The sequence below is a fragment of the Dasypus novemcinctus genome, chromosome 12, assembly GCF_030445035.2.
Source record: "Dasypus novemcinctus isolate mDasNov1 chromosome 12, mDasNov1.1.hap2, whole genome shotgun sequence".
NCBI lineage: Eukaryota > Metazoa > Chordata > Mammalia > Cingulata > Dasypodidae > Dasypus > Dasypus novemcinctus.
Genome location: NC_080684.1, coordinates 79095811 through 79111533, shown reverse-complemented (window position 1 = coordinate 79111533; position 15723 = coordinate 79095811). Strand labels below are relative to the sequence as shown.

Sequence of the window (15723 nt, the reverse complement as noted above, 5' to 3'; positions counted from 1 at the left end):
AAGGGAAGGATGTGACCGTCTGCTAATCTAAAATAGTTGGGAATCAACAGCCAAAATCAGTGAGCCAAGGAATACAGATTTTAAAGCATATTATTTAAAATCGTAATGATAACTGCTAGAAAATTAGAAATAATGCTCATTTTATATCCTTATTTTAAAATTTTAAATATGTACAAATTGTTTTTCTAATAATTTTTAAATGCTTAAAATTGTGAATTTTAACCCCACAATTAAATCATGAACTCCTTGAGCAGATACTTATACTTTCCTACCCCTCCTCATTTAACCCAATGCTAGAACATAGGTGCTCAAAATCAAATTACTGAACGGCATCTTGGTTCTAAATCAGAATATACTGAAGAATATACCTTGGCGTTGGAAAAGATATCTGGATTTCAGCCAATCCCCGCTTGGAAAAACTTACACTAGAGGAACTTTCCACTACATAACCCACTTTCCACTACATACCCCGCGACCTCTGAAAATTGAAACTCACAGCGCTTTTCCCTTACTTCTAAAGGAAATCAGCAGCTCCTACTTTGGAAACCGGAAGGCGTCTGCACCGGCGAGTTCGGTCGCCGCATGCGCAGAGTCGCTTCCGCGGAACGGCGCTCGCATGGGAGCCTTCTGTTCGCTGGCTGCGGTCATTTGAGTGGCCGTTTCCGCCCGGTGGGTATTGTGCGGCGCACTAGAGAGGCTGGGCCTGCGGAAAAAGATGGAGTTAGCGCAGGTTCTGAAGCGCGGGCTGCAGCAACTCAGTGGGCACGGTGGTCTTCGCGGCTATCTCCGAGTCTTTTTCAGGTAGGCACCTGAAGACGGATCTGTGCTCTAGGCCTCTAGGACTGGACTTGGGCTGATTGGTTTCTTGGAAAGGAGCTCGGGCTTCGTTCACCTTGTGGATTCAGCTACTTCTCTCAAGGACAATCGGCCCAATCTCTGCCTTGCTTCTCTTGGGCTGTGGGAGTAGAGAGGAAGTCTGTCCAGGGGTCCCACCGAGACAGGACGGAAGCCAGCTCTAAAGATGGAGTCTTGACAGGGGGGCGTGAGCATCTGGGATGCGCCCTGCCTGTGTACTGGAGAAAGGGGGACGTTGCCAGACGCTCGCTTTGTGACCTTGGGAAAGTTTCTTCTCTTTACTGGTCTGATTTTCTTTCTCTGCACAGTGAGGGCTTGAACGAGGTGATCATAATAGTCCCTACCTGCTTGATATTCATTGAATCCGACGAGCAGCATCTTCTCGGAATCCTAATTGGAGATCTAGAGTCGAATGACGTGTACTTTTAAGACAATGAAATATATTGACTTTCTGATTTCCTGAAGGTTTTGCCAAATCCAGTGCCTCATGGCGCAGGCATGATAAATAAAAGTAATTCTGTAATTTGAAGATTTTGCCTCTGTATGACTAGGGTAGTTTAAGCATAAGTTGTGTCTCTTCATCTTTTATCATCTTACCTGCATCATACTGGACTCAACATGAGCAGGGGTTTAGAGCTTACCTGAAAGTTGATTCTTCAACATTGGGTGGTATGAGGCTGAAGATGAAGGCCAGAAGTGTGCAACCAATGACCCTCCCCAGCATCTCCTTATTTTTCTCGTTGATAACGCAGGCTTTGTGTCTGAAAGTTGGTATACTTATTTTACTTCTGTTTGTGTTTTTAAGGAGGCATCAGCATTCTAAAATAACTTTTGTGTATTTACAGGGCAAATGATGTCAGGGTTGGTAAATTAGTGGGGGAAGACAAATATGGAAACAAATACTATGAAGACAACAAGCAGTTCTTTGGTGAGTGCAACATTTTTTTATATAAATAAAGGGGGTAATGTGTGCATGGAATTTGACTATTTACCATACTATACAAAGAGCTTTTACAAAGCACTTGGAAAAGGATGAGAAGAATTCAATAGAAAAATGAAATTCACAGGAAAAAATAAATGACCAAGTAACATGAGATTTTCGTCCTCTTTGTAATACAACTTTAAAAAACAATTATCTTTTTTTTCAACTGTTAATTTTTGAAATATTTCCAGCGTGATAAATCCCAATATGAATGTATAGGTTAGTGCAGTCCTTCTGGAGAAACAGTATGCTGATGTTTGTCAAAATTTATCCTACAAATATATTTGCAAAACAAAGACAACCCTTGCAATATTGTTTTAATAGTGAATTCTAAAAGCAACATTAGTTGGACACTGAGGAACTACACTTCATTTTTTTAGAATACCTTGTTGCTGTTAAGAATGATATAAACATATACTTTGATGTAAAAAATGTAACATGAAAAACTCCATTAAAAGGGGAGAAAATACATGCTTTTCTGTTCATATAAAAATTTTGGAAGGAATCAGACTTAGTGGTAGAATCAGAAAGTGTGAATTCAACATTCTGCCCCTCTACTCCTTGTCACCTGTGTAACTTAATTTCTCTAAAACTGGTTCCCCCTTCCATAAAGTCAAATTACAGTATTTTGCCCCATAAGGTTGTTTTGAAAAATAGATGAAAGCTGAATAGAAAGAGGTTAGCCTAATGCAGGCTTTTTCCACCTTAGCATTATTGACATTTTCATCCAGATGATTTTTTGTTGTGGGGCTATCCTGTGCTTGTGGGATGTTTGGCAGATCTACCCACTAGATGCTAGTTGAAAACCTCTTATCAATTTTGATATCCAAAATGTCTCCAGACATTGCCAAATGTCTCCGGGGTTAGTGGGGCAAATTTTACCTAGTTGAGAAACATGGGCCTAATGCATGGCAGATAATAAGTGTTCATTAAATGTTATCTTCTTGAACTGTGTAATTTTTTTTACTATGTGCAATTGTAACTTTTGTTTCAAAGTCAATGCCTTTTTTCTTTTTTAGAGAACTTGTGGGTTTATAAAACAATCATGTATCACCCCACTACCAATACCTTGCAGTGATTTGTAACATTTGTTACAATTGATACCACATTTTTTAATTGTACTATTAAAGTCTATGATTTAACTAATGGTTCGCTGTATAGTTCCATGGACTTTTTAAATTTTTAAACATTTTTATTCTGTTACCATATATACAGTCTAACATTTTCTCTTTTAATTGTATTCACATATCTATTTCAGGGCTGTTAATTGCACTCACAATGTTGTGCTACCATGACACATAGGAAACCAATACATTTTAACCCTTAACTTCCCATTCCCTATCCCTTTCCCCTTGTAAACTGCATTCTAGAATCTGACTTTGTGAGTTTGCTTATTCTAAATGTTTCAAATCAATGAGATCGTACAAACTTTGTCCTTTTGTGCCTGGCTTATTTCACTCAACATGGTATCTTCAAGGTTTTTCCATGTTGTCACATATGTTAAGACTTCTTTCCTTTTTATGGCTGAATAATATTCCTTTTTATACCTGTACCACATTTTATTTATCCATTCATTGCTTGATGGACACTTAGATTGCCTCCATCTTTTGGCAATTATAAATAATGCCACTATGAACATCAGTGTGCAAATAACTGTTTGAGTCCCTGCTTTCAATTCTTTTGGGTATATACTGAGTAATGGAATTGCTGGGTCATATGCTATTTCTCTACTTCACTTTCAGAGAACTTGCCAAACTCTCTTCCACAGTGACTACCCCATTTTACATCGCCACCAACAATGAATGAGTGTTCCTTTTATTCCTCATCCTCTCTAACATTTCTTATTTTCCATTTTATTAATATATTAATAGCAGACATTCTAATATGCCAAAGTTTTTTTTTTTTATTTTGATGAAGTCTCATTTATCTACTTTTTCTTTTGTTGCTTGTGCTTTGGCTGTAAAGTCTTAAGAAAACACTGCCTAACACAAGGTCCTGAAGATGCTTCCCTACATTTTCTTTTAGGAGTCTGATATTTCAGCCTCTTATATTTAGATCTTTGATCCATTTTGAGTAGATTTTCATAGTAGGAATCCTCTTTTTTTTCCCCCCAAATGGAGATCCAGTTTTCCCAGCACCATTTGTTGAAAAGACTGTTCTTTCTCATTTGGGTGATCTTTGTTTCATTGTCAAAAATCAGTTGCCCAAAATGTGAGGGTTAATTTCTGAGCTTTCAGTTTACTTTACATTGGTCTATATTTCTGTCCTTGTACCGTTACCATACTGTTTTGTTGACTATGGCTTTGTAATGACTGGCTTTTCCATTTCTGTAAAGAGGGTTGTTGGAATTTTTATTGGGATTGCATTGAATCTAAATTGCTTTGGGTAGTGTGTCAGCCAAAGGGGTGCTGATGCAAAATACCAGAAATTGGTTGGTTTTTATAAAGGGTATTTAGGGTAGGAGCTTACAGATACCAGGCCATAAAGCGTAAGTTACTTCCCTCCACTAAAGTCTATTTGGAGCAAGATGGCTGCCAACATCTGCAACGGTTCAGGCTTCCTGGGTTCCTATGTTCCTGGGGCTTGCTTTTCTCTGGGTTCAAGGTTCCTTCCTTCCTGGGACTGGCTTCTCTTTCCTCTGTGTCCTAACTTTCGAGGGCTCCAGTTTAAGTCTTCAGCATCAAATTCCAACATCAAAACTCCAACATCAGAAACCCTCATCTCTGTTCTTTGCCATGCCTTTTATCTGTGAGTCCCTACCCACCAAGGGGTGGAGACTCAACGCCCTAATCATAACTCAGTCATGCCCAGATACAGATCAGATTACAAGCATAATCCAATATTTCTTTTTGGAATTCATCAATTATATCCATTGACAGGTACAGATAGTATTGATACCTTAACAATGTTCAGTCTTCCAATCCATGGGCACAGAGTGTCCTTCCATGTATTTAGGTCTTTTATTTCTTTTAGCAGTATTCCATAGTTTTCTGCATTCAAATCCTTTACATCTTTGGTTAGATTTATTTCTAGATATTTTATTCTTTTCATTGCTATTGTGAATGGAATTATTTTCTTGATTTCTTCTGATTGTTCATTGCTTGTGTATTATAGAAACACTGCTGATTTTGGGTGTCAATCTTATACCCTGCCACTTTGCTGAATTCATTTATTACCACTAGGAGCTTTGTTGTGGATTTTTCAGGTTTTTCTGTAGATGAGATCATATCACCTGCATGCAAATAGGGAAAGTTTTACTTCCTACTGCCTTTATTTATTTTCTTGCCTAATTGCTCTGACAAGAACTTCCAGTACCATGTTGAGTAACAGTGATGACAGTAAAAATCCTGGTGTTGTTCCTGATCCTAGAGGGAAAGCTTTCAGTTTTTCACCATTATGTAAGATGTTAGCTGTGGGTTTTTCATACATGCCCTTTATCATCTTGAGGAAGTTTCTTTCTATTCCTTGCGTTCTAAATGTTTATATCAAGGAGGGGATAAAAAGGATTTTGTAAAATGCCTTTTCTGCATCAACTGAGATAATCATGAGGTGTTTTTCCTTAATTGTGTTAATGCATTGTATTACGTTAATTGATTTTCTTACGTTGCGAACCTTATGTACTAGGGCGAAATCCCACTTGATCATGGTGTATGATTATTTTAATATGCTGTTAGATTCAGTTTGCTAGTATCTTCTTAAGGATTTTTGTATCTGTATTCATTCATAAGAGGTATTACTTGAATGTCCCCCATCTCATCTGATCTCGGAAGCTAAGCAGGGTTGGGCCTGTTCAGTAGTCGGATGGGAGATATTGGTTTATAGTTTTCTTGTGGTATCTTTATCTGGGTTTAGTTTGAGGGTGATTTTGGCCTCATTGAATGAATTAGGGGGTGTTTCCTCCTCTTGAATTTTTGGGTAAAGTTTGAGCAGAATTGGAGCTATGTCTTCTTGGAAAGTTTGGTAGAATTCCTCTGTGAAGCTGTCTAGTCCTGGGCTTTTCTTTGTTGGAAGGTTTTTGATCAATGATTCAGTCTCTCTTTACCAGTAATTGGTTTGTTGAGATTTTCTATTTCTTCTTCTTAAGCCAGTGTAGGTAGTTTGTGTGTTTTTAAGAATTTGTCCATTTCATCTAGGTTATCTCCTTTGTTAGAGTACATTTGTTCACAGTATCCTTTTAGAGTTCTTTTAATTTCAAGAATGTTGGTAGTAATGTTCCTCTTTCATTTCTGATATTGTCTCCTCTCTTTTTTCCTTTGTCAGTCTTCCTAAAGGTGTGTCAATTTTCTTGATCTTTTTAAGGAACCAACTTTTGGTTTCATTGACTGTTTTCTATTTCATTTATCTCTGCTTTAATCTTTGTTATTTCCTTATGCTCGCTTTGGGTTTAATTTGCTCTTCTTTAGATTGCCAGATCATTTAGCTTCCTGAGGAACTGCCAAATGTTCTTCCGCAGAGGCTGCACCATTCTCCATTCCCACCAACAGTGAAGGAAATGTTCCTGTTTCTCCACTTCCTCTCCATCGCTTGTTCCCAAAGACTGAAAGCTTTCAGTCTTTCAACATTGAGTACAATATTGGCTGTGAGTTTTTCATATATGCCCTATATCATGTTGAGAAAATTTCCTTCAATTCCTATTTTTTCGAGTATTTTTATCAAGAAAGAATTTTGTATTTTGTCAAATGCCTTTTCTGCATCAATCAAGATAATCATGTGATTTTTCTTCTTTGAATTACTAATGTGGTGTATTATACTGATTGAATCTCTTGTTTGAACCATCCTTGCTTGACTGGTATAAAACCCACTTGATCGTGATGTATAATTTTTTAAAATGTGTTGTTAGGTTTGATTAGCAAGGATTTTTGTATCTGTATTTATTAGGGGAATGGGTCTGTAATTTTCTTTTTCTGTATTTATCTGGCTTTGGTATTAGAGTGATATTGGCTTTATAGAATGATTTTCAAAGAGGTGAAATAACCACTTTAGTTTTCCCCATTTTACAGATGAAAAACTGAGTCATTGAAAAGTTAAGACTTTTTCTTAGGTGTACCTAAACCATGTACGTTTGCATCAGATGCTAGTTGGTTTGCTAGAACTAAACAGCTATATCTTATGTGTTCTATTACAAGTAATATTTTTAATATTGTTTGAAATCAGAATTTATCTGGAAAAGATAAGAGATTACCTAAAAACTGTTTTATAGATGAAGAAACTGAGGCCCAAAGAAATGTGTTAACCAAAGACTTACATTATATCAAATAAGGCAACTAGTTTGTGTCAGAGCACCACGCCAATCATCTTTACACAAAACTACAACAAATTAAACTTCTTTCTTTTTTAAAATTTCTCCCTCCTCCCTCCATTGTCTGCTTTCTCTGTCCATTCTCTGTGTGTTCTTCTGTGTCTGCTTGTATTATCATTAGGCAGCTCCAGGAACCAATCCTGGGACCTTCCGGAGCGGGAGAGAGGCAGTCATTCTCTTGTGCCACCTCAGCTCCCTAATCTGCTGCTTCTCTTATTCTCTTTCCTCTGTGTCTCTTTGTTGTATCATCTAGCTGCGCCAGCTCTCTACATGGGCCAGCACTCCTGCGCGGGGCAGCACTCTTGTGTGGGGCAGCACTCCAGTGTGAGGTAGCCCTCCGTGCAGGCCAGCACTCTGCATGGGACAGCTTGCCTTCACAGGAGGCCCTGGGTATCAAACTCTGGACCTCCTGTATGGTAGATGGGAGTCCAATTGCTTGAGCCACATCCACTTCCCACATATTAAACTTCTTTCCCTTCTTCCCTTCTTTTCTCCCTTTCTCCTGCCCTCTTTCCCTTCTCTCCTTCCTTTTCCCTCAAATTGGAAATTCTTTGTTTCTGCTCATTTAAAAAAAGATATGCTGTTGTTGAACATTAAGATTTATCATGTGAATTTAAAAAATGAAAATTCCCTCCCCTTGTAATTTTACCCTTCTTTAACAGCATATATATATATATATATATTATTTTTTTAAGATTTATTTATTTATTTCTCTTCCCTTCCCCCTCCCCCCCCCACTCTGGTTGTCTGTTCTCTGTGTCTGTTTGCTGTGTCTTCTTTGTCCGCTTCTGTTGTTGTCAGCGGCACGGGAATCTGTTTCTTTTTGTTGTGTCATTTTGTTGTGTCAGCTCTCCATGTGTGCAGCATCATTCCTGGGCAGGCTGCACTTTCTTTTGCGCTGGGCGGCTCTCCTTATGGGGCACATTCCTTGTGCATGGGGCTCCCCTACACAGGGGAACCCCTGTGTGGCATGGCACTCCTTGCACGCATCAGCACTGCGCATGGGCCAGCTCTACATGGGTCAAAGAGGCCCGGGCTTTGAACCGCGGACCTCCCATGTGGTAGATGGACACCCTAACCACTGGGCCAAGTCCGCTGCCACGTATATATTTTTTAAGATTCTTTAATGAATGTATGAGCCTAAACTTTTTTCCTTTTTTTAATTCTCAGGCTTATATTATACCTATGTTTGTAATCTGAAATATTTTTACTTAATAAGCATTGGCCATTTTTCCACATTAGTAAGTTGGATGTATCGACAGCATTCTGTTTGGTTGGTTGGTTGGTTGGTTGGTTGTGTTTTCTTATTTTAAAAAATTACTCACAGCATCCTTTTTAATAGCAGCACAGTATTCCACTGTATGAATGAACCATAATATTTTTTTCAATCACTTCTCAATTGATAGACATATCGACTGCCTTCACCTATTTACTGTTAGAAAGTATGCTGCAGTGAACTTGGAACTGCATCCACATTCATTTGTTCAGATAGCCTAAGAATAAATCCCTAAAAGTGGAATTGCTAAGTGTGAGTATGCACATTTAAAATTTTGATATATATTGTGAAACTATTAAGGCCCTGCTCTATTTTCATGGTCTAATTGTATGAAACCTTTTTTTTTTTAAAGATTTTATTTTATTTATTTCCCTTTCCCCCCTGTTGTCTGCTCTCTGTGTCCATTTGCTATGTGTTCTTCTGTGTCCGCTTGCATCCTTCTCATGTGGCACTGGGAAACTGTCGCTTTTTTGTTGTGTCATCTTGCAGCATCAGCTCTGTGTGTGTGTGGCGCCACTCCTGGGTGGACTGCGCTTTTTTCATGAGGGGTGGCTCTCTTGTGGGGCACACTCCTTGCACGTGGGGCTCCCCTATGCGGGGGACACCCTTGCATGGCACGGCACTCTTTGCATGTGGCAGCACTGCACGTGGGCCAGCCCACCACACAGGTCAGGAAGCCCTGGGTATAGAACTCTGGACCCTCCATATGGTAGGCAGACGTTCAATCAGTTGAGCCACAACCGCTTCCCTATGAAACCTTTTCTAAACTCTCTTCCATCTGCCCCTCACTTTCTCCTGACTCATCGAATTATAGTTTACTTATAAACTAGTCTCAAGATTTGTTTTTCTAATAGAAGAAGCATATATTGTTCGAAATTTGTATTTCTTTTAATAGGTAAGGTCATGTTTAATAGCATTAGTTGATATTTGGTGAATGTATGTTTACCTAAGAAAACCCTGTAAATTCAGATCCCCTGTTGCTTAATAGCATAAAATCTATTATAGGGACTAATTCAGTACTCCCTATTTGGGGAATGGGAATCAGTGAGGAAGAGGTAGAAGGAATGATCATTTATTGTACATTTATATGCCAGAAGCTGAACTAGATGTGTATGACATATTCTTAATTTTCATAGCAACCCTAAAATGTAGGTATAATTGTATAGTTTCAATAGATAAAGAAACTGAGACTTACGAAATTTTTCTAATATCCACTGATAATAAGAGGCAAAGCCTTGATTTATCTAGGTCTTTTACTAACTTAAGGAAAGCTTGGTTTTTTGGAACCCAAAATGTATTTTTCCCCAATAGACACATTTTGTTAATAGTGATTACTATTCTGATGACATAACCTATCATACTGATCTAACCATCATTTACAATGTTCTGAGATAGTTGTTTTAAAATATTTCTGTGGAAACCTGTCATTCAAGTCTGTTTGCTGTGGATACGTTTCTCCTGCCCCTGTCTTAGGAAGAGCACTCTTTCTTGACTAACAGCTGGAGACACATCCCCCTACCCTTTCCACTACTCTTTGACAGTGGCTGTGGGAGAAATGAAAGCTCGAGCCCTAGCCATGTAGTGAGTTATTTCAGTCCCTGGCACAGGGACTTCCCTGTGGTAGCAGCTTGAAGAAAGCTTGCCACACACTTCTTTGAGCATGCCTTCACTTATACACCCCGGGTGTTATTCCTCTAATATTTCTCTTATGTAAGAGCATATAGAAATCTTTTCTTAATGCAAAGATTTTCTTCTTTAATATTATATACTTATACTTTTTTAAAAAAAGAAGGTCTTCTTTATTTCTCACATCTTTTTAAATGATCTTTCAACCCAGGCCGTCACCGATGGGTTATATATACTACTGAGATGAATGGCAAAAACACATTCTGGGATATGGATGGAAGCATGGTGCCCCCTGAATGGTAAGCTAAGTCAACTTATCAATATTTATTTCATTATACAATATTTATTGAATATCTGCATATAAGGCATTTAGTGGTGTTCTTCTGAACGCATTGTTTTCAGTTTCATCATCTGTGCAGCAAATTACCCTAAAATTTTGTGGCTTAAAGCAACAATAATTATTTATCTCTTGGTTTTTGTGCATTAGGAATTCAGACAAGATAGAGGAGGTATGGTTTATCTCTGCTCTATCATGTATGGGCCTTACCTGGAAGCCTCCAAGGCTGAGCTCTAGAACAGAGATTCTTAACCAGGGATCTACAGACCCAGAGTCCATGGAAAGATTTTAGGGGATCTGTGAGCTTGATTTCAAAGTTCAAAAAAAACATTATTCTTATAGGGATGTGTTGGTGCAGGTGTGACATATTTATTAAATAATAGTATAGTGTGGGCTTAATAAAGAGTCTGCGGTTTTCACTTGACTGACATAAGGGTCAGTGGAACAAAAAAGGTTATGACTCCCTGCTCTAGAATCATTTGAAGACTTATTTACTAATTTGTCTGGCAGTTAATGCTGGCTGTCAGCTGGGAGTGCATAGCTGGGGCTCTGTGTAAGTGCCCTGAGAGAGCAAGTCAGGCAGAAGCCATCTTACCTTTTCTGACTGAGTCTCACAGATCATCCCGTATAATTTTTTCTGCATTCCATTGGTCAAGACAGTTAGATCCTCTGCCCAAGTTCAAGGGAAGGGGACATAGATCTTATCAGTTAATGGAGGTGTGTCAGTATCATATTATTTATTAGGATGTATAATGCTGTAGTCAGCTTTGGGAGGAAAAGTCTGCCGCATTATCACCTGGCTATGTGCGAAAGGGAAGAGCAGTTACAGTGTAACAAAAAGAACACTGGCCCTGATCTTATTTGGTAGTTGGACTTTGAGTAAATTCCTTTACCTCTCTCGGGTTTAGTTTCCTCACCTGTAAAATAAGAGTTCTAAAATTCCTTAAGTCTATAAAACACTTTGGTTTTAAAAAATTCGTATTTTGAAATAAAATTCTAATTGCACTTATTGACTTACCATTTGTTTCCTTCTTTTTTTAAATAAAAATTTCTGAAGTATGTCATTCATACATGAATATACATAAGCAATAAATGTATAGTAAAATTTGTAAATTTACAAAACAGACATTCATATCATCATATAAGGCTCCCATACATCTCCCCACCCCCAACACCTTGTGTTGTTGTGAAACATTTGTTACAAACATTTGTTATAAACTGTGTTATGAAAGAGCATCGCCAAAATATTTATACTTATAGTAACATTTAGCTCATATCTTACATTTGGTGTACTTTCCCCCAACCCACCCAGTTATTAACATCCTATATTAGAAATATATATTTGTTCTCATTCAGGAGAAAAGTTCTCATATTTTTCCTATTAACCACAATCCATCATCCACCACTGGATTTCCTGTGTTATACAGTCCCATGCTTTATATAATCCATTCAAAGTGTACACTTGGGTTATTATTTTCATCACAGAATTGGGATGTCATCACCTCAGTCAATTTTAGTACATTTTCATTACTCCAAGAGGAAAAATTACATACTGTTTTATACTCCTCTATTATTGTCCCTTAGTATTAAAAAAAGTCTTCTTGCCATTGTTGCAAAATATTACAATATTACTGTTAACTAAATATGGAACCAGCCCAAGCGGTTAGTTGTAAAGTAGTTGTAATTTTCCCATGAATCACCATATTCAAGAAGAACATTCTTTTATTTGTATTACCCACAATCTTTATCCACCACCGAAATAACTATGTTATACATACCCTAGATTATTCCATAGTTTCCTTTCTGTTGATCTTTACTTCCGTAGACTACTCCTTTCAGCCACAATCATATTTATAAATCAGCAGTGTTAGTTATACTCATTATAATGTGTTACTCTGAGCTCTATTCATTTCTACACTTTTACATTTAACCTTAATAACAATGCTACATACATTAAGCATCATCTCCTATTCTCAACCCACTTTCTATTTCCTAGTAGCCTATACTCTAGAGTTTATCTCTGTGAGTATGCACATCATATGTAGTTCATATTAGTAAAACCATACAATATTTGTTCTTTTGTGTCTAGCTTATTTCACTCGACATAATATCCTCAAGGCTCATCCGTGTGGTCATGTGCTTCCCCAGTTCATTTCTTCTTACAGCTGAGTAGTATTCATTGTGCATATATACCACATTTTGTTTATTCATTCATTGGTTGATGGACACTTGGACTGGTTCCATATCTTAGCAATTGTAAATAATACCGCTATGAACATTGGTGTGCAAATGTCAGCTCACATCCTCGCTCTAAGTTTTTCTAAATATATCCCTAGTAAGGGGATTGCTGGATCATATGGCAGTTCTATATTCAGCTTCTTGAGATACTGCCAAACTGTCTTCCACAGAGGCTGTACCATTCTACATTCCCACAACAGTGAAGGAGACTGTTCCTATTTCTCCACATTTCCAGAACTTGTAATTTTCTGTTTTGTTAATAATGGCTGTTCTGTAGGGTGTGAAATGGTATCTTCTTATAATTTTAATCTGCATTTTCCTAGTAGCTAGTGATATTGAACATTTTTTCATGTGCCTTTTGACCATTTCTATTTCTTCTTGGGAGAAATGTCCAGTCAAGTCTTTTGCCCATTTTTAAAAATTTGGTTGCCTGTCTTTTTTTTTTTAATATTTGTAAACTTTATTTTTAAAGAGGTTTAAGATTATAGAAAGGTACATTAGAAGTATAAGGGAATCCAATATATCCCACCCCTTCCCCTCCCACATCTTCCCCAATTAATAATATTTTACAATTCTGTTATATTTGTTACAATTGATGAATAAATATCGCAGTATTGCTTCTAACCAAGTCCTGTAGTTTACATTGTGGTTTACACTTAATTCAATGCCCTAAAAATGCCTTATGTTCCACCTATTATTTCTTCCCCCTCCCCTGAGAAGCTCTGATAACCACTATCAGTATAACAATCTTACATATTCTTCCATGACTACAATATTCATAAGTTTACTTTGTCCATGGTTGCATTTTGCCCCCTTATGTTTGTTCATTCCTCCACTTGGAGGATTTGGGGATAGTGATGCCTCAGATTGAGAGGGTCCTTAGATCCTATGTGGCAGATGGAAGGAACTGCTTTCCTTGCAGTTGTAGATACTCTGTTTTTTTGTGGTGGGGGTTGTCCGTCATCATTTTGTTAGTTGTCCTCCGGCGAATCCAATGATCTGGAGAATAGGTGTTGGCTGCAACTCTTCTGAGATTCAGGACTCAGCCGGGATATGAACAGACCAGAGATTTAAGTTGCTGAGATATATATTTAATGAGCATAGTGCCAAAAATAGGCTCAAATAAAAGAAGTAGAAGAAACATGTGTAGGGAAAATATAAATGAGTCAAACTCTATTACATTGGGGAAGTAAGTTGTCATATATTTCAAGGTAAGGCCCACTGACCCGGTGCTTATTTCAGGGGATTCTGTGCCTTGCCTATAGTGTCTGGATGACTCTGGAGCCCTCAGGAGCGCATCTCTTTGAGGCTTTGTTCCCAGTGACAATTAGTGAGATCTGCCTGAGATAGGCATATCTCCAGAATGACCTCTTGACTGATTTTGAAATCTCTTAGCCCTAAAAACTCTTTTGCATTTGATGTTTCCCCTCTTTGGTTAAGGTATTTTTCCAAATGCATTGCTCGTTGATGCTTGGTATTCCTCAGTGCCAGGGAGTCTCATCCCCAAGAGTTATGTCCTTTACTGGAGGGAAAGTAGCGCATTTGTTTGGCTTTGAGAGATGCCACATTTGAGTATCAAGGAGGTTTTGGGAGGTAACTCTTAAGCAATAATTATTATTAGGTTACATTTCAGTTTTGCAAGAATCAGGTTCATAATTACAAGCATTACTATAGAGGGCTTAACATATTGGTCTCTTTTCTCTCATTAGGCACTGCCTGTGCACTTGAGAGATTCTTGCCCCTCTATTTCAGAACATAGCAGGACTCCCCAAGATAGGAGATTAATATTTTGTTGTTTACTGTGGGAGTTTCAACAAACTAAGATAACACCCTGTGACAAGATGAACACATTCATGTTCCATGGAAGCATGCCCCAGGTGACCCTTTCCCACACATCCCTTCACCACTGACACTTGCTTGTCTTTTTATTGCTGTAGTATATGATCTCTTTATATAACATGGATAGCAAATCCTTATTGGACATGTAGTTTCCAAATATCTTCTCCTATTGAGAAGAGTGCCTTTTGACTTTCTTGAGAAAGTCTTTTGAAGAACAAAAGTGTTTAATTTTGAGGAGGTCCCATTTATCTATTTTTTCTTTTGTTGCTTGTGCTTTGGGTGTAAGGTTGAAGAAACTACCACCTACCAGAAGATTTTGAAGATGTTTTCCTACATTTTTTTCTATGAGTTTTGTGGTTAACACTTTTATGTTTAGTCTCCTGATCCATTTTAAGTTAATTTTGTATAAGGTGTAAGATAGGGGTACTTTTTCTTTCTTTTGGATAAGGATATCCAGTTCTCGTAGCACCATTTTTTGAATAGACTGTTGTGGTCCAGCTGGGAGGGTTTGATAGCCTTTTCAAAAACCACTTGTCCATAGATATGACGGTGCATTTCTTGATTCTGTTCCATTGATCAATATGTCTATCTTTATGCCAATACCATAGTGTATTTTACCACTGTAGCTAAGTAATAAGCTTTAAACTCAGGAATTGACAGTCCTTCAACTTCATTCTTCTTTTTTAAAACATTTTTGGGTATTTGGGGCTCCCTACCTTTCCAAATAAATTTGAAATTGGCTTTTCCATTTCTGAAAAAAAAAAAAAAAGGCTTTTGGAATTTTTATTGAAATCTTGACGTTTTAACATTATTTAGTCTTCCAGTCCATGCACATGGAATGTCCTTCCATTTATTTAAGTCCTCTCAGTTTCTTTTAGCAATATTTGTCATTTTCTGAATACAGGTCCTTTATGTCCTTTATTAAGTTTATTCCTAAATATTTGGTTGTTTTAGTTTCTATTATAAGTGGAATTTTTTTTTCTGATTTCCTCCTCAGAGTGCTCATCAGTAGTGTACAGAATACTACTGATTTTTTCATATTAATCTTGTATCCCGACACTGCTGAAATCATCTATTGGCTCTAGTAGCTTTGTCGTGGATTTTTCAGGATTTTTTAGGTATATGATCAGAACATCAGCAAATTGTGAACATTTTATTTCTTCCTATTTGGGTGCCTTTTATTTCTTTATCTTGCCTAATTGCTCTAGCTAGAGCTTATAGCACAATATTGAATAATAGTGGTGACAGTGGGCATCCTTGTCTTCTTGATT

General features: G+C 37.6%; 1 protein-coding gene across 2 annotated transcripts in view; it reads left to right on the top strand.

Moving 5' to 3' along the window:
- Positions 1-622: 622 nt before the first annotated feature.
- NDUFA12 (NADH:ubiquinone oxidoreductase subunit A12) overlaps positions 623-15723 on the top strand; it is a 71043-nt gene continuing 55942 nt past the window's right edge. The window contains exons 1-3 of one of the 2 annotated variants that reach the window (XM_071219010.1): positions 623-801; positions 1701-1783; positions 10250-10337. In XM_071219010.1, coding sequence (XP_071075111.1) covers positions 716-801; positions 1701-1783; positions 10250-10337 — 257 coding nt within the window. In that variant the 5' untranslated portion in view covers positions 623-715. The remainder of the gene's footprint in view (positions 802-1700; positions 1784-10249; positions 10338-15723) is intronic. The other variant, XM_004465762.5, reaches the window with a different exon arrangement.